At 39.6% G+C, this 24,175-nt stretch overlaps 1 protein-coding gene across 4 annotated transcripts in view; it reads left to right on the top strand.

Annotated features, from left to right (window-relative positions):
- The window catches only part of Gaba-b-r3 (gamma-aminobutyric acid type B receptor subunit 3), a 32,835-nt gene that overhangs the window by 4,384 nt on the left and 4,276 nt on the right, over positions 1 to 24,175 (top strand). For 3 of the 4 annotated variants that reach the window (XM_072008321.1, XM_072008320.1, XM_072008322.1), the window contains exons 2-13: positions 275 to 1,875; positions 9,456 to 9,773; positions 10,100 to 10,204; positions 10,710 to 10,775; positions 14,818 to 15,021; positions 17,775 to 17,999; positions 18,382 to 18,442; positions 22,266 to 22,389; positions 23,231 to 23,347; positions 23,426 to 23,564; positions 23,711 to 23,827; positions 23,889 to 24,050. In XM_072008321.1, coding sequence (XP_071864422.1) covers positions 331 to 1,875; positions 9,456 to 9,773; positions 10,100 to 10,204; positions 10,710 to 10,775; positions 14,818 to 15,021; positions 17,775 to 17,999; positions 18,382 to 18,442; positions 22,266 to 22,389; positions 23,231 to 23,347; positions 23,426 to 23,564; positions 23,711 to 23,827; positions 23,889 to 24,050 — 3,183 coding nt within the window. In that variant the 5' untranslated portion in view covers positions 275 to 330. The remainder of the gene's footprint in view (positions 1 to 274; positions 1,876 to 9,455; positions 9,774 to 10,099; positions 10,205 to 10,709; positions 10,776 to 14,817; positions 15,022 to 17,774; positions 18,000 to 18,381; positions 18,443 to 22,265; positions 22,390 to 23,230; positions 23,348 to 23,425; positions 23,565 to 23,710; positions 23,828 to 23,888; positions 24,051 to 24,175) is intronic. The other variant, XM_072008323.1, reaches the window with a different exon arrangement.

Consider the following 24,175-nt stretch of genomic DNA (forward strand, 5'->3'; position numbering starts at 1 on the left):
ACAGAATAACCGCTACAACATTATTCCTCCCTTTTTGCAATGCTAATTGTCCGTTACCACGAGTTCACGCGATCACACGATCGACCTAGAATGATATATACATACACGTACACATATAATGTATGCGAAAAATCTTTGTTAACAGACAAATCGATTAAACTGGAAATTTTCTGCACAGTTTCAAAAACGGTTTAAAACAACATATACATATTTACGAGAATATAAATCATACTATTCCGCATTGAGAATAAAGTACGTGTATGTTAATTTTCAGATGAGGACAAGCCGACAAAGCGCCCTGTGTCGTCGAAACAGCGACGGCGACTGATTATGACGCGCGTCCATACGCGCCGCGATTTCTCTCGTCTCCTCCTGCCATTCTATTCCTCTGAGACCTTTCACCTTTCTTGCAACCTAATCCTTCTCCTTCTCGGTCTCGCCTCTGTTCGTAGCGTACTGTCGTGTAATGAAAAGGCGAGGTCTCAAAGTCATGATCTTACATCGTTTCCTTACCTCGTCGACACCGCGGGTAGAAAATATTCTCGAAGAGTTCCCGACGATCCTCGAGAATGGATACAGCATGGATTGAACGAGTACAAAATTTCTGACTCATCGGATCAACCCGACGGGATAGGAATTCACGTCGATCGAATCTCACGAAGACGAACGAGTGCGTTAAAACGAGTTAACCACGTGAGGAACAAGTTCATCGCGTCATTCGATAAAGATAATCGTGCGTATTTGCGCGACGACTCGCGATTCGCTACGATCACGGCTGATATTGTGAACGGTTACTACGGCGAGTCTCGTAGGCGACACCAGAAGCGGAAGTTTCGACGGGAAAATGATATACTACTAGCCAATATCGACGACCAAATCGGTGGTACGACTTTGATGAACGGTGTAAGTTATCGCGATGAAAAACATATTGAGCTCAGAATGAAAAGGAACTTCGATCGGAAGCATAAATTGGAGAGAAAAATGAAAATGAACCTTCTCGGATTAGAAGAATCGTTTCACGATTGCAAAGAATACGGCGAGGAATTGACGGAGAACGACGACCCGAGATCTATCAGAAGAAATAGGTCTGATAAAGTCACCGATAATTACGAAGCGAAAAGAAACAATGGGACCGAGAATCCAGTTCATTCGATGAAAGTAAATGGCAATCTGTCACCGACTTCGAACGAAAGCAGCGAGGAGCCTTTTACGGGTTTCGAGGGCTCGCAGAAATTTCCTATAAAAGTCACGTACAAGCCGCCTATAGCAACTCAAGTCGAAAAGTTTGATAGAAGGCACTTTGGTCCGCCTAAAATGGATATTCCCGAAACCACAATCGCGTCATATCCGTCGACCATGCCACCGGATCTACCAAAAAGTCCCAGCAGAGACGTCCTTCACCGACATCGTAAAGTCGATGAGAATACAGAGGAGGAACGAAGACAGGAGGCGGCCATCGAAGAGCATGAGAAAGCCGACGACATCACGGATGATCTTTGGCTGCCCGGCGCATCGTCTGGTCGACGATCCTCCAATATAGCCAGCGGAAAGTCTTTCTCAGAAGAAAAGCATGTCTCTGCGTCTTCGACGTTTTCTCCAATGTTGACATCTCCTAGTGATAAGTATTCGGTGAACGAGTCGCCTATCGACCAAGGCACAGAAGAAATTGAAGAATCCAGTGTTACAGTGCCGAACGTGAAATCGTCCGAAAAGATAAACATAACTATCTTAGGTTTATTCGAGATGACACGAGGTTCTGAACCTAGACCGGAAGGAACTAGCGAGTTACAAGCAGCCAGATTAGCCGTTGAACGTGTCAACGAATTGAATGTCTTATCCAAGTTTCGTCTGCGTCTTATTCACAACGATACCAAGGTAAAAACAAAACATTTCTATTCTATCGGATATATTTTTCAAGAGTTCAACCAGCACATTTTATGTATTCACAGCCTTTTCTTTATGATGGAAAAATCGCGGGTAAAATATGGCGACAGCACGAAATACTTTACTTGCTAAGAAAGTTTCGTTATTTATATTCATCGCCGCTGATTCTCCAAAGAATACGCGCGTATCTCGATTGTCGCGTGAAAAATGAATCGGTCATCGAAAAGACGACGCTTTCGACTATCTCGATGTAGCGTAACAATTTTTCTTCCAAAGAAATAATATTATGTGCATATATGAACATGTGTTTCATGCTGTTGAATCTCAAAGCTCTCGCCGTCTTAATAACTTCACGCTTTTTCCCGCGACAGAATGTTTTCAATAAACTCATCGAAATGTTGAACGCTATGTGGATCAAAATTTCACTTCCAAATTAGATCCGCATTAATTTGCAAATTATGTTTGTTTAAAATTTCGGTTCTAGTCTGTTTCTGCAGCCAGCCGGCGAAACTGTGGTTCGCGCAAAGGAAAATTCCATGACGTAACGAGAACTCGTATTAAACTGAAGTTAAACCGCGAGATAGCGACCCTGGCTTTTATTATTTTTTAACCGGACTACGCGCAACAACTGTCAAACTGTTTTCCACGATACCAAGTTTTGTTCGCCCCGTTTATATCAACTGACATTTTCCGTAGGCGCGGCTACGCGTTCCTGATAACCGCCGTGTAACAAGGATCGTTGACGCTTCGTTGAAAAAAAATGTGACTTTGTGGTGCGCAATTAAATCACTAGACTTTGTTTAATCGGGACAATGCACACTTGTGTAGTTGTATTAGCCTTGTATGGGAAAAACCGCTGTATTAAACTGTTACTTTCCGCAATAATTTCCGTTTATGTGCTATATCGTCTTCGTATAAACACTACCGATCGTTTAAACGCGCACCTTTACGGAAAGTGAATCAACGAAACAAAACGAAACAGAATGAAACGAAACGAAATAAAAAGTTAGAACAGCATAATTCACGCAACGTCACTTGCGCTCTTATTGTGTTCAAGTATGTAACTTTCGTGATATATTGTGCGAGGGAATGTTTCACGATTAATCAGTCGGAAAGTACGATAGAGATGAAGGAAAGAATCACCTCAACTGGTAGAGAGTGATACCTTACCTATGAACTTTCATACAAGCCAAATTAAGCGTCTTTCTTTTATAAATCTTTTTATATTACTTTAATCAGTTTATCAAAAATCAGTTTATATTACTTTACATGGTACAAACAAAATACCGATTATTTTGCAACTTCGACGTTCGTGGTCCACCATTTTCTCTGTGAGACAAAGTTTCGTTACATACGAGCTCGGAGCGTTACATAGCTTTTATGTGTCTTTGCTGAATTCACAGTGTGCATTCATCGGAGTGCGTCGTCAGACCGTTTTACGTTCTCTCTGTTTGCTGTGTGCGTACGAATACGAGAACCTCGATGAAAATGGGATTTAGAACAAGGAATGGCCGTAGGCCATTTGTAATTTAACCAATCCCACACTGCTAAAGTACTCGAAAGGTGGTCCTCTTCATCAAGGATTCGAAAAGATCTAAATTTTTTCTGCACACTATTCTCCACGTTTCCTTTCCGTTCTTCTCTTTCACTCTGCCCTTTTTTAATTTGCATTAAACAAATGGTTATCAATGGAATATTCCCGTGTTGATCCTTGAAAATTCCCCGGTAATTTGTATGCGTTTCATGAAAATTTGTATACATTGTAACACAATAATAGTTTGTCCTCGTCTTTTTTCCGATTCTCTGTGGCGCGAACTAACATCGGTGTCGCGTAAAATAGGAGTTGTCCCTTCATAGGATGGAAAATAAGATTTTTGTTCCGACATCGAATGCAACGCCAAAACCAACTAAAACTTTATTTCATGGCAATTATTCAGAAACAGTGTTGGCTGTTCATATAAAATTTATATAGCTATGTTAATAAATAAGATAATACGTAGTTTCTTCAAGCTTTTGGGATCGAGTCGCGCTACTTCTATTTCGAATTAATTATCAAATTATAATTCCGTATATCGCTATTAGCATTGTTGAACTAACCTGTGAAAAAAGAAAATACAAAAACGAAGTAGAGACTTTTGAAAACCTATGGCCCCACTTTGAAATTTATCGACAGCAATTTTTTTGCTGTCGAACCAACTAAAGGCTTTTTGAAATCTCGGAAAGCGAGTTAACGTAGCGTAGACGCAAATGCGTGTTCAACGAAAGCACTTTTGTATTTATTCAAAGTACAAACACGCATATTGATTGAGTGCGCCTCGATAGAACCTATCTTCTATCATTTATTCTAGTTCATATCCTGAAAGATAGAACAGCTTTATGCGGCTACTGTGCACGTTCTCTTCCAAAAACTGTACTATCTACCATTGAAGATTTTTGAAATTGTGTCGGAGGACGTAAATTATGGATATGTTCGATCCATTAAATTATTTGTATTCTAGTACTAGTTTATTAAATAATCTTAACTATGTAACCCATGACCGGTCTGCTATAAATATAAATGAATAGGAAAACACTGAGAGGTTAAATCGATCATATGCACGATTCTGAGGCGAAACCATATATATCGAACTACAATTATCGACATTGCCCCGGAACCAATTGGAAAAACTAAAGAAAATCGATTATAATTAAAAAGGCGTAAAATAAAAAAGATCGTTTCTATACAGGTTTTGCATCAATCGGTGAAATATAAGACAATTAAAGAAACGCTATTATCCCGATTGACCTATCTGTACTTTTATTCTTAATTCTTTTTCTCTTCCCCTTTTTCTCCTTTTTCAATTCTTTTTGTATTCTCTTTCAATGCTCTTCAAATCGATCTGGCTATTAACTCGCAAATTCATCGAAAATAAAAAGTTTCATTTGAAATAAATTTTCAAATTTATGCCGTGGACAATCTTAATACCTGAACTTCTCCCTGCCTCTTAATGAAGAAGCAATATACTAACCGTAACAAGCTTAAGCGCCATTAAGCTCCAAACAAAAAGCATCGTCTTACGAAACGTCTCCAAGACCGATTTTTTTCTCTTTATCGACGTAAGAGAAAGTCCGATAGAATTCGTATTTTCGTTTTATGCTTCGCTCACCTCAATTCTATTCTTCAAAAGGGCATGGACTACGATGTATATAGGGAAAAATAGGGTCCGATTGAAAGATCAGTCGTTAGAAGGGTGACTTGAGGCGATAAAGGTAGCTATCTCGAAGAACCTGCAGTGAATTTGAGAGAATCTCCGTTATACGTCCAAGTGAAAGAGGAAAGTCAATAATCGGACAACCACTTGTCAACTAATAATTCGATCGTTATTGGAAGTGCTTGAAACGTCTTCATCTTCGGGGCTTGTCATTTCTTCATTGCACATTTTTATAATCACACAGCTCGATCGTAACTATCGATTAGACTTTTATCTTAAATATGAAACATTTGCATTTCCCAATGGCGGGACATATTCGCATAAAGCGTGTTGGTAAAAAACGTCGTTGGGAAAAACTGTATCATGAAAGTAATATCACGTCTAAACTACAATACAATAAATAAGGTAGGATTAAATAAAAGTGCGATGGAAGTGGCGCCTTTCGAGTAGGATGTATTCCTCTGTTCGACCCTCGTATGAAAATTTTCTTACGTCTACTCGCGTAGCAATGTTATTGGACCAGAACAATCACGGAAGAAAAGAACAGCAACGTTTGAGAAATAGCCACGAAAATAGAGATCAGCACTATGGATATGGATACATTCATTGAGCCAGCTCCTAAAAAATTCACAGACCATATATACCCGTCATTCCTGTACTCCATCATCTTCCACCACTCCCTTTTCTCGTCGAACGTATTGCTAAGGTTGCGATAGATCCGATACTTTTATCTGCCGTCGTCTCCTATTCATACAGTCTATTGATTGCGCGATCAGCCACGATGGTGACAAATGAAAGATATTTTATGGTATATCGCGCAATCATAAAAGGTAGACATTTTTTCACGATGGACTAGGTGAAAAACTTCGCCTATCGTCCAATTTTAACCATCGACTGGTTGTTCAATTTTTCGAGAAGGACTAATAACGAACAATGAACGGGAACGATCCAGCAATTACGTGAATACGCGATGATTAACCACGTACACGGTAATTGGCTCGTCACGGATAGTTAACCGAGCAAAATCAAACGCGTCACACGAGTAGATATCGATAAAAATTTACAGATTCCATAGGTAATTTCTGTCAGGCCAATCTAATATGCATGGATATTGCAGTGTACCTAAAAGTTTTCAGCGAAAACGTAGCCAAAGCGGTTTTCAAACGAGAATTTAGTTTCAAAACAAGGCAAATGAGTTTAATGAAATGCGCGATTAAAAAATGGAGTTGCAGCATTGAACGCTTTATGAAAATATCAAAAACTCGTATTTTTATTGAAATAAAATGTAGGTGATAAAATCATTCGGCATGTGAAATAATATTTTCTTGACGTGCGAAATGATCATTCGAAATTGGTGTAGGAGTTATTGACAGAAAACAGATTGAATAAGGTGTTCGATTTCCTGTTAGAAAAAAAAGCACATCGGTAAATTTATAATGAAATACGCCGCTAGAATAATATTTTAGGGAATGAAAAATGACATTTTTTGCACTAAGTTACCGCCGAATAAAGATTTAATAAAAACATTTAAAATATTAATTTAATCAAATCCAGCGCGAGAAGCTTAAAAAGTGAGAGGAAACGTGAGTACCGAAGGATACAGTTTCATGATATTTGGAGTTGCAGTAACACCTAAGCTTGTGGACACGAAGTTGTGTCACTCCGTAATATAATGCTGCAGCGAAACAAAGTTGTATGTTAGAACACAGAAACGTTAACCTTAGTATGAACTTAGTTCATTCAAGATTACGCTGTCAAAGCTTGTAAAACGTTTACATGCTGCATCATAAATCCGTATCACTGCGAGGCGAAATCTTTGAAAATTCAATAAAGACAGGCGGCGGCAGATCAGGCCGAGTGCTCGAGCTGTCGTGGAACCTAAAAATTTTCCTCTTTTCAGAGAACAGAGTGCTTGCAACCGCGTCGACTCTAAATTGATATATCGCCGTGGCAGCGGAGTTAAAACGGACCTTATTTTCGCTTCGTGTACGAGATAGCTTTTAGATTAGTCCGATGTGTAAAGAAATATTTTGTTAAAGTTTGCACGCGACAAGTCGAGCAAGCTGTAGAATCTATCTTCATTTAACGCTACTTTGATGCTCCGTTCACCCTTAATTTGATAATGATAGTTTATCGAAGGTACAATGTAGCAAGGTTTCTCACAAACTTTGTACAACCAGACGCTTTACGGCATACACGGTTGTCGTCAGTCGGAAACCACTAACGGAATAGAGTTCGACATAAGTAGTTACGTCCGATTGTGACCCGAGTTCAAATTCTCCCGATCATACGCGGAACTTATATAAAGTCGTCTGAAATCGTATAATCCTATATACCATATATAATACTTAAAGTTGCAAAATTCTTAAACACGTAATGCTAATTTCTTTGCAGCAATGCTTTGACAGCCGAGGAAACTTTGTAGGTGTATCATACTTTTCATCGTTCGATATTGTTGGCGTTTCTTCCCTTCAGCGAGCAGTACTATCTGTTTTGTGTCAACGTTTCACCGACAGGAAACAGATAGCAGTAGCTGTTCTTTGTTAAATAAGCTCTACGTCATGGAAGATTCCTCGAGCTTACGCTTTCATTTGGCCGACTTACAATTTTGTCTTGAAATTCTCTTTTTCGCGAAGACATTCGGTGAAAACGAATCACGCGTCATTTTTCTCCCTGGATATTGCTCGATAGATCGCTGCCACATTTTTTGCAGTTATTAAATTTTCTCCTTCAGTATAATGATCAAATAGGTCGCTCGTTTCGTATAGAGGTATGACATTCGATTAACGGATACTAAATGTGTTTTAGCAATCAACAAAATCCTTCGAATTCTTTGTAGAGATCTATAATCTTGATCACATCATAAATTCGGATAAACTTCCTAATAAAAAGATATCCAGATCTGGCGAAATTTTCTCCGTCACCGTTTTCATAGATCAACGTTTGGATTCCAAATGCAATGATTGTCTAAAACAAAACCACGTCACGTGATCAAACGTAAAAATACGTGATAACGTTGGGGTTCGTCCGACGTAAAATTATAGCTAGCTTTAATCGAGTTATTCTTTCCTTACAGATTGCTGAGGAACTTTTGAAATTTGTTGACCGTATATGAAGAAATGATTCTATGAATTCCCTATGGTCGTGAATTCCGCAAAACTCTAGTCACGTTCCCGTTGATTGCAATAAGAAAATTAAAAGAGAATGTCTGAGATTCCAATCATATCGATCAACGATCAATACTGTCGATTTTAGGTTAAAAATGTGAACCATTTAATTCAGTCCTATTAAACGCATCGTTGAGTGGTCGGCCTTTCATTGCGAAACTTTCACGGCGTTCTAGCGTTTATATGTATGTCGGATCAAGGTAGAGGCATACGAGCTTGTGACCTGTGCCGCGATGTTTGAACTCCTTTGTAAATTCCTCCAGGAAAGTTGCACCTCGAAACGTGGTGGCGTGGAAACTGTAATTTTAATCTCCTTGTCTGCTTCCTTTGAAACATTCTTTGTAACAGTATTTATAAGAAATATACACGATTTTGATAGAATCCGCGCTTCTATGTTTATACGTATCACGTTCATTTAAACGCAAAAGATTTGCAAATAGGAAATACAACTTAAATTCGTACCGAGCTTAAATATAATCAAGTTAAGCATCACGAGACGCTTCTTTGTGTAAACATCAATGGTTGCGAATACGTCGGTAGCAATAAGGCGAACGCGACTTTTCTCCACAGTTGTTAGCCAAATTTCTATTTTCTCGAAGAAAACCGTCTCGCCTTACCCGTTTAAGACGTACCGCAACGATTCGAAATCGAATAAAAATACAACAACGTACGATAAGTTGAACTCGGAATCGAAGCTCATCTCGAAAATTCTGTATTTTCTTCCATCTCGGTATCTCGCCGGATTGCACGGTATAAGGCAGACTCTTCAACTGTATGCGAGCTTTCGAGTCCGCCCTAGTCACCCTCTCGCGTTGAATAATTGCTCGTTAAGGCTCACCGGTCCGTCTTCTCTCACCTCACCTTCCTTACGGACGTATACACGCACATGTACATCAATCTAGCCAAAGTGTTTGCGATCCTTTTCTTCTTTTTCTTGCCTCTCGTTACATGGCGCCTCATAATTGCTTACTTTCTATGCGAAACACGTCTTTCTTCTTCCACCGATTTCACAAACGGGTTTGTTTCACGACGTCACGTCGTTGACGCCTTTCATAAATCATAATTTCGTATTTGTTTTGTGATATCATAGTTGCGACGGAATAAATGCACCGGTTTATCAAAATATCGTAATATCAAACGAATTATACAACGCGTTGAATTTATAACAGGCACGTTGTAATATCGTACTAATGTCCCTTTTTTACTTTTTTAGTGCGATTCCGGGGTGGCGGTTGATAGATTCTTCCATGCTCTCTACTCGGCAAAGAAGAACGATCTAATACCGTTGTTACTGGGCACTGCCTGTTCCGAGGTCACGGAAACATTAGCCAAAATCGTACCTTACTGGAACGTGATACAAGTCTCCTTTGGATCCACCGCACCTGCCCTCTCGGATTCCACCGAATTTCCGCTTTTCCTACGAACCGTAGCGCCGGATTCAAGTCACAACTCTGCCAGGATAGCACTCATCAAACATTTTGGGTGGGACACTGTTACCGCTCTCTCGCAAACTGGTGACATGTATTCTCTGGTAAGCACATGAGTCGATGTAGCATTCAACAAGGAAGTTTAATCAAAGATACACGCCGTTCCAGCTTCTCGAGTACCTATGTGTTTAGTTTAATAGATTGCCATTGCGCCACTCAAAATTCCCATGTGACGAACAGTGTGTAAACTAGCTATTAAACTTTAGTCCCTTCGACAGAGCACGTTAAAATAAAGGATTTGCTTATGATGAAATACGTGTCTAATAAGAAAAATCTACTACATTTGTCTCTAAATGATACAAGCAATGTACAACTTTAACATTTGCCTCCTTTGCTGCGAGGACGTTGCAGTATCACTTTTTCGTTTCAGGCTGTGAACGATCTAGTCACGGAACTGGAGCAAGCGAATATTACGTGCACCGCTACTATCACCTTCGCAGAAAACGATTACAAGGAACAGCTGCAAACTTTAAAAGTAAGGCACGCTTAGACTTAAACCTCATTGAATTTTTTTTATCGAATATGCTAGAGATTCGTGGCTACCCGACGTACTATACAGTTATGATGTATAGCTACGTTTAGTTGCTACGATTGCAACCCTATCTTTCGTTGGAAATCTTTTCACATTCACTTTACTTTTTAGAATACGAGACACATACAAGCTATTTTAAATCTGTCAAAAAGCGTAGAATTTCAATGTGAGCGTTTAACAGTTGACCGTTGTAAAATTAATATCAGACGCTACAATACACGGCAAAATTCTCCGAAAAACTATTTATCGTACATTAGAGCGTATCAGGCCGTGTCGAGCAAGGCGAATAATTCGATTAACCGTGATGCTCCGTGCGTCTTTAATCACACTTCATAACTAATTGCTTGTCCGCCCTAATACGATAAAGTTGCATGAAAGATGCGGTGCTTGAGATGAGCGCGGAAGAGAATAATCCCCCTTGTTGAAATGCAATTTTATTCGATTACAGGAGTTGGACACACGAATCATCATCGGGAGTTTTTCACCACAACTGGCGCCACGCGTTTTCTGCGAGGTAAATCTTTGACAGAAACTAAAACTCATGGATGCAAGTTCGTTTCGCCTCGCGGCTAAACTCCGTTATTGTATAATGGTAGAATATGCTTCTGGCAATTGCGTAATTCTAGTGCGGAAAAATAACGGTGGCCAAAGTCGAGTTACTTCTGGGATGAAAAGTTTTAAATGTCAAAACGTGGGGCAGTTTTACGTCGCGTTGATTTTGCCAAACAATACGCAATAACAAAAATCACTGTATCCATTATATGCAATAGCTTTATGTAAATTTGACCTGGAATTCACTTGAAGCTTCAGTCTTTTAATAAACATTACTAAAAAAAGAAGTATGGAACCCTAGACAGCGTACTTCGTCATTTCAAATTTTGACGATCAAAATCGGTTCAAGGACAGAAATGTCACGTTCGCAATCCTATCGTTTCACGAAAGGTCATTATACGTAGATGTCACGCACAGGGAAATGACTCGTGGAAAGATAATGCTAAAAATTAAAAATATTTCTGTATCTGAAAGCCACACTGAATCACGTCTTTTCCCGTTATGCCACAATAGAACAGAAAAACTTCTTGTTTAAAAGTGTATTAATTTCGTAATTACAAGATGGCAGATTATTGATATACATTTACAAACTGCTCTTATTTACATATACAAAGAGATCTAAAATAAAAGGAGGGCGAAACAAAAAGAAAAGGAGTGGAAGGAAGTGACAAGAAAAAGTAAGATGTTATACATAACTCAATCATGAAAAAGATGGACTTGAGTTAGCTTTGCTTTCGAACGCGGAGCTTATCAAGACGCTGCACCAAGATTCGCCTCTCTTTTTTTTATTATCACTCTCCGGTAATCCAGTACACCGACAATTCTCTTCAAAATACGCGGAAATAAAACGCTTCACGTTACACGCTAAATGTGTCGCGAGTTTACGAACGTTCAAGCGCACATCGACGACAGTTCGATTTTTACAGGCGCTCATAAAATCGCTATCTCCATGAGAATTACCCTTTTTGATGTTACCACCGTGACATTATAATACGCGAGAAAGATTATTTTCGAGTTTCAACGCCCACGAAAGGTTCCACGACATACACAAACTTCACGAACTCAATTCTATTCTACGCGATAAATTGAAATTTGTCTATCGCGGAGGACTTTACGCCTCGATTTTCAGGCGAAAATCGATGAAATGCAAACACATGGTCATAGCCTGTGTCCCCGCTACGCGAATAATGAACATTGTGTTGAAGTAGGACGCACTCTCTCTCTCTCTCTCTCTCTCTCTCTCTCTCTCTCTCTCTCTCTCTCTCTCTCTCTCGTTGTCCTTTTCTCTTTCCCTCGTCACTATTATCATGTCAATGGCTTTGTGTTTCAAGACCAGTAATTTCCAAGAACTGCTCGGCAGCTTGTTTATCAGACAATTTTTTAATTGTCTAATCAGTTTTCATACCGATAACCATGTAAATTCGATCGCAACTTACCGACTTAACTCAAAGTAATCGATATTCTCGACGATATGAGCAATAATCTTTAAAGAAAATCATAGATAATTGCATTTACATGACATATTAACTTGATTGAGGTGACTCGTGAAACTATCACTGCAAAATTAATCACGGAACAGAAAGGATGAAAATTTGGGTGATTTCTTCGTGCTTCCAACATCGGAAGTGTAAACATCAGGTTTTCGCGCTTCTGATTTTCGCCTTTGTGTCGCCTGCATGTCGAAATTAAGTTGCGTTGTTGGAGTATAGGAAACGGTGTTCTCTTGATTACTATCTATTTCTAAGATTCCAATTGATTCGCATTCTCTTTTGATTCGGTATCGTTTAAATTATATCTCTTAAGTCCTCCAAACTAGAAACGTTCTATCGAATCGCACGTAGGTATATCTTATATAGGACCTTTTTTATTTCCTCGAATGTCAGAAGTAGTATGTAAATAGCCGCGAGAAATATTTACATAAAAATGTAAATTTTTGATTCACAGTTGCTTTCGATCTTTTTCCTTTGTTTCACATACTCGAAAGATACATAGTTAGGTGTTTATTAGAGGAAAAAGATTAAATTTACCAAGCAGCTAAGCAATCGTGCTTCTTGTGAAAACGATTTTTCATCGGAGCACGCCTCTAATATCTTGACCGATTGTATTATTGCCAATCAGAAAGTAACTACGGCCGGCAGGCAATAACGCATGCGTAGATGTTCGTAAGCATTAAATCGACGATATTCACATCTTCTCCATTCAAACGATTGTGTTGTTCGTTACTTTTCCGATGTTTAATATTCACGGGTCAGGATCAGCCGTTTATTACGTCGATATGTATTCAGAGGCAAGGTTTTTCCTTTTCTTTGCGCGTACAACGAAACATGGAACGCGGAAACGTTTCTCCTATAAATCAACCGAAAATACAGATAACGCCTACACGGAAACTCGTAGCCTCGAACGGTGTCGTTTATAAACAGCGGATGCATCCTTTGTTTCGTGACGCGTCTGAACAAAATTTATTGCTAAACCAATTGACTGTCCTCGAATTACGGACTAATTTCTTAAAAAATAATTACGAATTTTTGTCGAGACCAGCTGAAAATAATGCGAGATTTTCGCTTTTTATAATTCAAATTGTAAATAGTTCGTGGCATTCATTCGATGCATCCACATAGAGTGTAGAAGTACAATTTATATCTCTCTATTATCGGTTTTAATGTCGGCGATAATTCCGAGCGAGAAGAAAAGTTAAGTCCTGATTTACGTGAAATCGCGTGTTCGAGCGGTAAATATTTCGCTCGCCCTTTCTTTGCTACTGAGAACAATATTATGTCTACGTATTCCAGGCACATTTCTCATTTTCATCGGATGCCTCCGCATGACAACAGTTGCGAATTCACAGGACAGTCTGCATCTTTGGATGACTAGGGCGCGCCATTCAAACGTGACCCAGTTTTTTAACTTTGTCTCTATGCAAAGCGACGAAAGACAATGAGGCGTAAATACGACCGACGATGATTTCCCGATAACCGGCCGGCGATCTCTTTTTCCGGACTTAAAAGCTTTAGAAGAGTCGAGTCACGCCGGAAAGGATAGGAACGCTGCATACGAATATATATCCAGCGGTCTCTTCCGAGTCAACGCAATGACATCTTTCGGTTGCGTGAAACTCTCTGGCTGAGTAAGAAATTTGCTGCTTGAGAACAGAAGGGAAATTGATTATAGGGATCCGCGTTAAAAGTTTTTACTAGTAGCATATAAAAACTGTATAACGTCAAAGGGATGATACATCATTTAAGATAAAATACCGTAACGATGTCCGTTCCATGTCATCCTAACTGACAAATGACGTTACTAAAATACATTCTATTAGTATATATATATAGCCAAAAATATGTTGCGCGTTAGATGAAATAAATCGGTATGCGAGGATAAATAAACGAAAGTAGAGTGGGAAGAAAAGGGAATGGATGATGCGAAAAATGGGGTATATTTTATAAAGACATCTCGAAGGGTCTAAAAATAATCTCCATCTTGGAGTCATTTCTCATTACTCCGATTGTCCGTCGTCTGATGAGATCATAGTAAATATTCATAGTAGGTCAACACGTCTGTTCGATCCCCTGAATGCAATTTCCATTCTCGGAAATTCTCTACAATCGCTTCCTTTTCCTTAACGGGAGTGCATTTGATGGTCGATCCTTGAAGTCGAATGTATTGCACTGTCGGAGAATGTAACGCCGCGTTAATTTCGAGGTACATACGACATGAGAGAAAATTGTGTAAAACTGCAGAACTGTAAAACGTCTTGCTCCGTAACGAGTCCATCCGCTCCTTTTTAAAAATAAAAGAGTTATCCAAGTAACCCATATATTCGAGGAAACATAAGAGCGCGAAGCGTCCACTAAGAGCCAGGTCTAAAGCTCGTCTTATCTAACTCCGTAAACCAGCGGCTCTCAGCAGCCAGATGAACATTTTCGCTAAATATTCCGTAACTCCGTTAGTCGCTTCTCCTATTAACCGTTCTATCTTTTTTACTTTTTCTTTACTTGTTCTGCCAGGCTTGGAAGTTGGGTATGCACGGAGGGGACTACGCATGGATTCTGCCAGGTGACACGATCGACTTATCGAAGAGGACGGCTAATTCGTTGCACTCGGAACCAGAAGAATGTACGCCCTCGCAGCTCTCTCAAACTCAGAATGGTTTGATCATCGTCGAGAGTCATGGCGCTGCCTTAGAAAACGAAATAAGTTCGTCGGGTCTGGTAAGTACTTTTTCAGTTACCGACATATTTTCCAGAAAAGTTCCATACTAAACTGGAAAACGGAGCATTTCTCCAAAATTCTTTGACTAGAATAGCCCTTCTGCAGTAGAAAATCTTTTGTAGTCTCTCGATATTTTCTATAGATTACAGCAATTACTCGAATCGCCACTGAACCAAAGTTTCTTCCATTAATTAAGTCTCGGTCGATGTTTGACGAAATACTTAATAATATATGCAACGTCGTTGTCGAGAATTAGAAGCGTTAACGGAGAAGCGTGTAGTCTTGGCATGTACATGCTCGTTATAGCTGGCATAGCTGTATAACACACGCAGACCTGTTTTCGCGTCCATTAGAGAAAGGCGTCGGTGAAATGGTATGGTTGAAAGAGTGTGATAATGGCCAGCAGCTTCCTCGTATCGAACTTTCCACGTTCGAGCAATCGAGCTAATGACGAACTCACATGTTGCTAATTACATTTCACGAGGGAAGAACCTGATCCCGACGAAATTCGAACGGAACGTGCTCTGGAATTGGTTACGTTTCTTCAACATAGCCAACTCTTCTCCGGTACCGTCACACCGCCGAAACTCATAGATCCAACCCTCAGTGACTCGCAGTTGTTACGAAACAGTTTGCTTTATACTTTTTCAAACAGCATCATGAATAATTCTGAGTGCATTCAACTATACTGAATATTTACGCGCGCACGTGGAAATTCACCGTCCCGTGAGTTTTCACGATATCAGAGTCAAAAACGAAGACGCGCTGCAACGTATGTCGGTTGTCCAATTTGCATATTCTGAGGAACGAAACAATACGAGAAGAGAACAGAATGTTCTATCGTATAAGAGACAACCTTTGCTACAACGATCTGAATTTTGACTTTGAGAAGCCACATACATATATATCGGAGATGAAAGGACACCAGGGCTTTCCCTTTGGAATTCTTGAGAAAACACCCAATACTTTAGTCTTATATCCCTAATTAATCCCTAATTAATCCCTAATACTTTAGTCCGAGATTTGTGATAATGAGCTTGGGCTCGAAGTGACAACTAGTCGCTAAACGTAGCCGCGGTCACGGGATGAACGTTTTTACCTAATAAAGGTATGGAGTAATTGTATAGCTCTTCTTAAAAGAAATAGTTGTAGCGGCACTCGACAGTAAACATTCCAACGATTTCTGTCCCGTGGATCGCCACACATAGATCCTATTCTCCGGGCAAGATAATTACCAGATGTCGATGCATCTCTACAGTACATGCTCAGCTAGCCTCAGGACCCGCTATAAATCTTAGGATTTAATTAACTAAAGTCCTTCAAACGGACAAACAGTCTTTATCCTAACAGTCCCTAAATCTATCACCTACTACGGGAAGATACGGAAAATCTGCTTTTCTCGCGAACGGCGCTTCCCGCTAGCAACTTTCTCTTAAGGGTGGCTAGCATCCTTCTCTAATTACCAATATAGAAATTAACCAATTAACAGCAACGTCCATTTCCCTCGCTTTCCGAACGAAGGTTTTCCTCGACGAATTCGATGATCTCGTGTCCTTAGACATACCCCATAATAGTTTTCCTCTGCAGCATCACCGTGACGGGGAGGACACTCTCGTGCGATCTCATCAGCGAGGAAAACAACGTCTTTACGTTCAGTGAATACTCTACGTTCTAACAAAGAGTTAGTTTAGTAATACTTGTACCGTAGACAAGCAAGTTGAGTACAATTTAGACTTTGGAAGGAAGCACATTTTGTTATTCCATTGATCGTGGATTCGTTATCGAACCTAAGACCATTGTCATTAGTGTCTAATCACCACGGTTACTTGTCAATTCTGTAATATCCACACTTGTGCTAATAAACATTACCTCGATTGTATAATAACGATGGCTAATTCCAGTAAAGATTCATTACACGCCCCTAACCCTAATCATAATGAGAACCCGATATATATATATTACATTTCTTTGTTCAGCCGAAATTCGCGTAAATAGTTTTCGTGATCCATTTGTTTCCCACCGGAACATGCACGTTTAATCGATTTAGCTAGAAATATGATAAACGAGGGAAATAGAATTTCTCTCAAACTCGTCCGTAACGTTCAATAACGGAAAATGAAATTAGTAATACATTTGTTTTGCCATATCGGCATTTCGAATCTGCACGCAGCGTTATATTAACATAATGAATTTTGATCTCTCCGACAAATACTAGCGACTACTCGGTTCTCTCGTTTTTTTGGTTACATCGAACTGTACCGATTAATTCGTTAATATCTACTATTTGCGTGAAAGACGCGTTTTTACACTATCGGATGAAAGAGAATTGATGTTTCACTAAAACTATCGAGTCGCCCAAAGTGCTCTCATTATTATAGAAAAAATGCTATTCATTGTCTCGAGAATAATATTCGGAAATGTTACCCCTTACGGCAATTTTCTTACTTACATGGCGCAATTTCCCCAAATAAGCTAATAAGAAAGAAATTTGTTTTTAAAGGGGTTACTATGGAATACTGAAACGACAACTTTTCTTTCTGTTTAACCTTCGCCGTCAAGGCTGATTAAGCTAGGATCACTACAACAAACAGCTACCTTATTTTCAAAAGATTACACGAGCTTCGTTTTAACTACTAGTACACTCGATAAAAATAGATAAGAATAGTAGTTCCGTTTTAAATATAACCTTGCGCATTAACTCGAATTATATTACCCGATTAGCCGTAATACAGCAACGGTATTTTCTGTACAGACGAGTAACAATTTCACGTTGGAATTGAGAAAAAGAAGCGCGACAGACTCGAAGTTCGAAGGACAGACCTACGACGCCGTCTGGGCTATGGCACTTGCTTTGGAAAAGACCGAAAACATCTTAAATAAGGACAACATTAGCGTAGTCCAATATACGCATGCTAGAAAGGACATTGCGTTGCGACTACTGGAACAACTGAAACTTTTGCGTTTTAACGGAGTTTCGGTGAGTATGAAATACTACTCGACCGATAAAAGAGGAATGCATGAGAATTCATGAAGTCACCTATTCTTCAAGTATTTAAGCATTTGATTCGGCCTATGTGCAAATAACGATACGCGTACATTCGTGAAACTAAAATCATCTAGCATTCTGCTTTCATCATCCAAAATCCAGCATTCAAACTTTCGCATCGATAATTCACTAGAGCGATAGAATGATATCTTTGGGAATTTTCATGAACGACACGTATCGAGGAGAAGAAGAAACGTATTTATTAAAAAAAACACAATGAGTATCATAATAATGAACTTATCGGCGGACAAAATAGTTAATAGAGGTTTTCCAGGTCAATCGAAATGAATAGTTTAGTCATCGTTCGTTCTAGGGACCGGTGTCGTTCGATGGAGCTGATCGAGTGGGTATCACAGCGTTCTCTCAGATATACGGTGAGTAAACTTTGTACAAGTACGATTTACTCGTAATTATATCGAGTGTAATGGTACACGAATAAAGACGGACGTGTAATAGGGCAAATCAGGAAACAGGGCTGGAAATTGCTGACAATTGTGCCCACCTAACGGCGCAGTATACCGCGTGCGTTCTCGCATCTCAGTTAACTGACACTTCCCATTGTTGAATGTTCCGTCAGCGATATGATTTCAGTCGGTACGATAGCGGTTTCGTCCTAATGCATTCCTCCGTTAAATGCGTTACGTACGATTGCCCGAATTGTTAAGCATTGCGATACACTGTTTCTCGCTGCTCCTGTTTGCGTCAATTTCTTATCAAATGAACGTTCACACGACACACGAATCTGTCGATTATATTTACGGAGAATTCACGTGCGCGATGCTCTGTTCGCGTGTTATTCGAAATACAAAAATAAAAAAATTGGCTGCGTGAAAAAATATCAATGGCTCATCCATATAAAATGACGTATCGAGCGATAATTAATTGCGATTTCGTAACAGCCAAGAAGGTTGCGCGTAGAAGAATTTGGAAAAAGCTAGCGTGGGAACTGAAGTTGAAAGAGCCATAAGGACATCTCAGTGTCACGCGCATGAAGCTTTTCGCGTGGCCGACACGGCAAAGACTGCGGCTACTCGGATCCGCGATCTAAAGCACGAAACGAGATCGGCGTGAGCTTCGTGCGAACACGTTCAAGGATGTTTGCCATTCTATCCGCCGGATGTCGGTAAGAAGCCGATGAATAATTAATGAGAGAGGACCCTCAGGAATCGGCAGCGAAAGGGAGCGTGCGTGAGAAAGGAGAAAAACCAGAGATAGAAAACAAGAAAGGCCGGAATGTATTACTTCGAATTCGTATTAATCGTCATTCCGACCAAGAGGTAACCTCGCGTCTCCGCAACATCAAACACGACCAATAAATATATCGTGTTAAACTTTTTCCAGCAAATTTTATCTCGACAAATGTCACTCGTGTAAATTGTCGGAAGTTGGCTTGCCTCCATACATTTCAAGAATCACGGACTGAATTCTTCCGAATAACGACGCAAGCGCACTGTTTGAGTGGCCTCGAAACGCCATCCTCGCGAACGTACGGACGTGCAGGTCTTTGTGAAATTAAGCCTTCTTTCGAGCCGTATGACCTCGATGCGCCGTTCGTGTTAACGACACTTGCGTTCTTGCATCAGAATCACTTCTCCGTTTAAATTTCAATTCGTTCAATCGATGACTAATGGACGATATTTAATCGGACTTTTTGCAAAATTATTCCATGTATTTTACACATTAATGGAATATCGCCTTTTTAACGTGATCGAAAATCAATCTGCTACAAAGTATCTACACCTTTACAAGCGCCATGAAACTGAGACCAAGATTCATTACTCCTTCGCTCTTTCCTCTCTTCCGCCTCTCTCTCTCTCTCTCTCTCTCTCTCTTTCTCTTTCTTTTTTTCACTCTTTCGTTCTTCTACCTCTTGTTTTACAAATATCTCGTTGGAAGACGGTTGAACAATCTTTTAAATGCCCCGATAAGAAACGTTTCTCCCTCCTACCTACTTTCTATGTCCTATCTCCTTCCCTACTTTTTACTTTACTTATATGTGTATCCAGCGATAACACGGCTAAAAATCTCCGAATTGTCCTATTTTTCCACCCTCCTTCATGATATATGTATGTCAAACATCTTCGTAAAAGTTGATTCGCGTTACCTACTTTGGTACCTTGAATTTATAAAATTTCTCATGATCTTTCCGCTGGGAACTGTACGAAATCGGTTAATCTCGGATGCTGACAATGAAAGAATTTATGTCTTTCGGTAAGATGTTTCTAAGAGAAGGAAAAGTTGGCAAATTCCCTGTACGGATATCCAGGGATCCAGGGATTTACCAGAATCGACTGATTTTCCAAACTCTTTTACGCAGTTCATATAGCTGAACGATTATTTACGATACAACGGCTAGTTGTCTGCTCGCTAACCTTGCCCAAACTTCGAAGAAGAAGCTCCTTTTTCTGAACCGCGCTTCAAGCATCGATTTCTGATAAAGTCAACGAACTTGCACGAATTTCCGTCAGCGATAGGCAGCGGCGTTTACAAAGAAGCTTCGCTAGTTCGGACAAGTTGGATACCATCAACTGTTTCCTCCTTTACTTCCACAATTTCTGTTACCATTATTCTGTACATTTTTTTTTTTATCCTAGTTTACCTCTCCCACAGTGTTTCATTCATCCAACCAGTCGACACTCGAGATCCTACGGCTGTAATCCATCAAATCCTGTACCGGGTATATTCACATTGGCGCGGGCTGCATATTTAACTTCCAAGCATAATCACGAAGACAGGGAATAGAAAAAAAAGATCGGTCGTCTGTTATTTCCTTCTTCTTTTTACGCACCGCAACAGCCGAAGGCAATGTTTTCTAACTTTAGACGTTAATCGGGATTAGATCCATCTGTCTTGTTTAAAGCCAAATAATATGATAATTAGGCGAATATTCTATTTTAGTCGATGATATACTGTCAAAACTGTACAATTTTTTCTTTTTCATTATTTTCTAGAATTATAGCCAATGAAATTGAAAATGTTTGATCAGCTAAAGTAGCAATATCGCAACTATGCTACGAATATATAAACTTCGATGTCAGACCGATTATATGACTTTGTTATATTACGGTAACCACTATATTATCATAAGATAAGTTCCTAAAAAGCTGCGAGGACGAATTTGCAAATTCGGCGCGTGAAAAAACTATGTAGTACGAGTTTACGTGCAATTTAGGAGGTAAGTAATTCAATGTGCAGAAGAAACTCCAATACCTGTCAAGGTGAAAAAGCATCGAGGTATACGCTTAAACTTCACGAAACAGATACACGTAGGCAGTGTCCGTGAATGCGCTGCTTAAAAAACGACAGAAAAAGGCAGACTGCCTTTATCTTCAGTCCTCGAAAACAACAACGCTTTGGTATGCGGAAACCGAAAATGAAACAAAATGAGTATTATTTTGTGTATCTGGCTACTGTCATTAAGCTGATGAGAAAAAATCCCAATAGCGTCCGGCCTATAAAATGTACGAAGACAACAACTTGATAGAACATTTCTAATCCAAGCGATCAACCATATCTGCTGTCTACACTTTCCAGGGAGTTTACGCAAGACACGCTAAAATCCGATTTCGGAAATAAAATCTAATCTATTTTGAAGCGTTGTTCCGTAACATGTCCGAAAAAGTAAACTCAGACTTAATCCTTGGAAAGTCCCTCGTTTAGTCATGCTTATACCAATACAAATAGGAATTCTATAGTCTCGAGTTGTCTCCTCTTTAGAACTCGGTATATTTTCGACTTTATCGGCCATGTCGCACAAGTGAATCACGGCTGGGAAAGGGTATTTTGTAGGAGGACGGATGGGTTTCCAGATAGATGTGAGAGGAATAAAGGATAGGAATTAAGCTTTCAACTTTTTCAGCCCTTCTTCTCGATAATTGAATTCCTTGCACGTTACGAAACTTGTTATCCTTATGTCGTAAGCTCTGGGTTCGTCAAATCTGTAACACGAAACAAATGTTTAGGTAGAAACACGAAGTCGAAATAATTACAAGCCGCGTTCCTTCTTAGATGAAAATCCCAAGCAATTTAATTTGTTTGCTCGAAAGGAAACGCATAGAAAACGAAGTGGGGGAACATGAGAATTAAAATCTTGTTTCGATTTATCCTATCCGGTTACTTCTTGACCGATTATTCAATTCGTTGAGAGTCACTCGTTTATACTAAAGCGGGAGATCTCTTACAGTTTTCCATTTACAGGCAACGATTTCAGAAGAATAGCGATCTTCAGTCCAGAAGATGGAAAGCTAATAATGAATTGCTCAGGATGCGCAATGACAAAATGGCCGGATGGTCGTCCCCCCGTGGCTCGAAGGGTTTTCCGGTATGTACTGTTCTATCTGGTTTTATCATTCGCTCGTTCTCTGCGAACATTGAAATCTGACTACCACAAAAGATCTGAGCAATTACATATATCAATTAGTATTTTGCCTTTCAGTTACCCGTTAGTTGAACATCTACCGCGAATTCGAATATCGACGCATCGTTAATTGAAAATTACATATACAATCAAACGTACAATAATCAAACCATACCCTCTCCTTATGTATTTAATTATACAGATAATGATAAATAAATCGTTGGACGCTAATGGATACATTTCAAATAGCTGCTGATAAATGAGAGCAACGATGTCAAATATGCCATTTCTAGCCATACAATTATTTACAATCCATGTTATCGTTTCTGTATGCTAATAAGCTATTATTTGCGTGATAAACGTGAACTCGACAGGTTCAGCAACCGAGAATTCAATCGCGTTAAGGGCGGTTGCATGTAAAATTCAATCACATAAGCAATTCACATAAAATAGCTGTAAAGATTTCCCTTGCCAAATGGGATTACAACTTATGATACAACGTATAAGTATACGATATGAAGGATAACTATATATTCGGATTCACGCTTTCCCGTCGGGTTACTAAAATTTGATTATCGTTCCCCGACGGAAATGTTTCATAAATCATATGTTTTGGGAAATATCGTGAAATACGACGTCGTCTACTTTCGAAAGACACCAAGCCTTAAAGGATTATAAAGTTGGAAAACTTAGCATTCGCGGTTTTTCTCATTATTCGTGAGATTCGCTACAGTCCTCGTTATGAGTTTATTACTATTCGAGAACATTCTAATAATAACAAATGGCTTATTTTTCTTACGGCCAGGTTGAGAGTGGTAACAGTAGCACCTGCAGCTTTTCTAGCAGTTACTTGTCTCGCTAGCGTTGGTGTCACTTTAGCGTTTGCTTTCTTGGCGTTCAATTTACATTTTCGTAAACACAAGTAAGTTTTACGATGTTTCCATCGTTTCGCATTGATCGTATAGAAAATGTAAAGTGTTCCGTTTCTTATGACTGGCAGGAGCATAAAACTCTCGAGTCCTAGACTGAATAATATGGCTGCCGTCGGCTGTGGTTTAGTCTACGGTGCGGTCATACTTCTGGGCTTGGATCACGCTACGCTACCGGATAGCAACGACTACTATCCTACAGTGTGCACAGTGAGCATTAATTTTCTATTTGCGAACAGTCGTTAGTTTGGTAGGTGAAATTATGTTGCATCGCGTATATCTATGTATACAGATCGAACACTTCCGTTGCTACGTTACACTTTGTATTTCGTACGATATGTCACACGGTTTTTCAGGCGAGAGTGTATTTGTTGTCTGCTGGCTTTTCCTTGGCATTCGGATCGATGTTTACCAAGACCTATCGCGTTCATCGGATTTTCACTAGAAGCAGAAGCGGCGTTGTCAAGAACAAGGTACGATAAGATTGAAAGTACAGTTGACATTTAACGGGCAGTATAATTCTACTACCTACAGTTACTTCAGGATACTCAGCTTATAAGCTTGATCTGCGTTCTGCTACTGATAGACGGCCTCGTGGTAACCTTGTGGGTAACTTTTGACCCCATGCAACGCCATCTCCGAAACCTAACTCTGGAAATTAGCCCACAGGATAGAAGCGTAGTCTATCAACCTCAGGTATCAAAATCGAAACGACGTCGAAAACAATTTCACCCTTACCTTAGCAGCTTTGGTAGAGAGGCTCATTAAGATATGGATGACGTTCCCTTTAACCAGCGATAATCAATTAATTTACATCGTTG

Source organism: Bombus fervidus, chromosome 8, assembly GCF_041682495.2.
Source record: "Bombus fervidus isolate BK054 chromosome 8, iyBomFerv1, whole genome shotgun sequence".
Classification (NCBI taxonomy): Eukaryota; Metazoa; Arthropoda; class Insecta; order Hymenoptera; family Apidae; genus Bombus; species Bombus fervidus.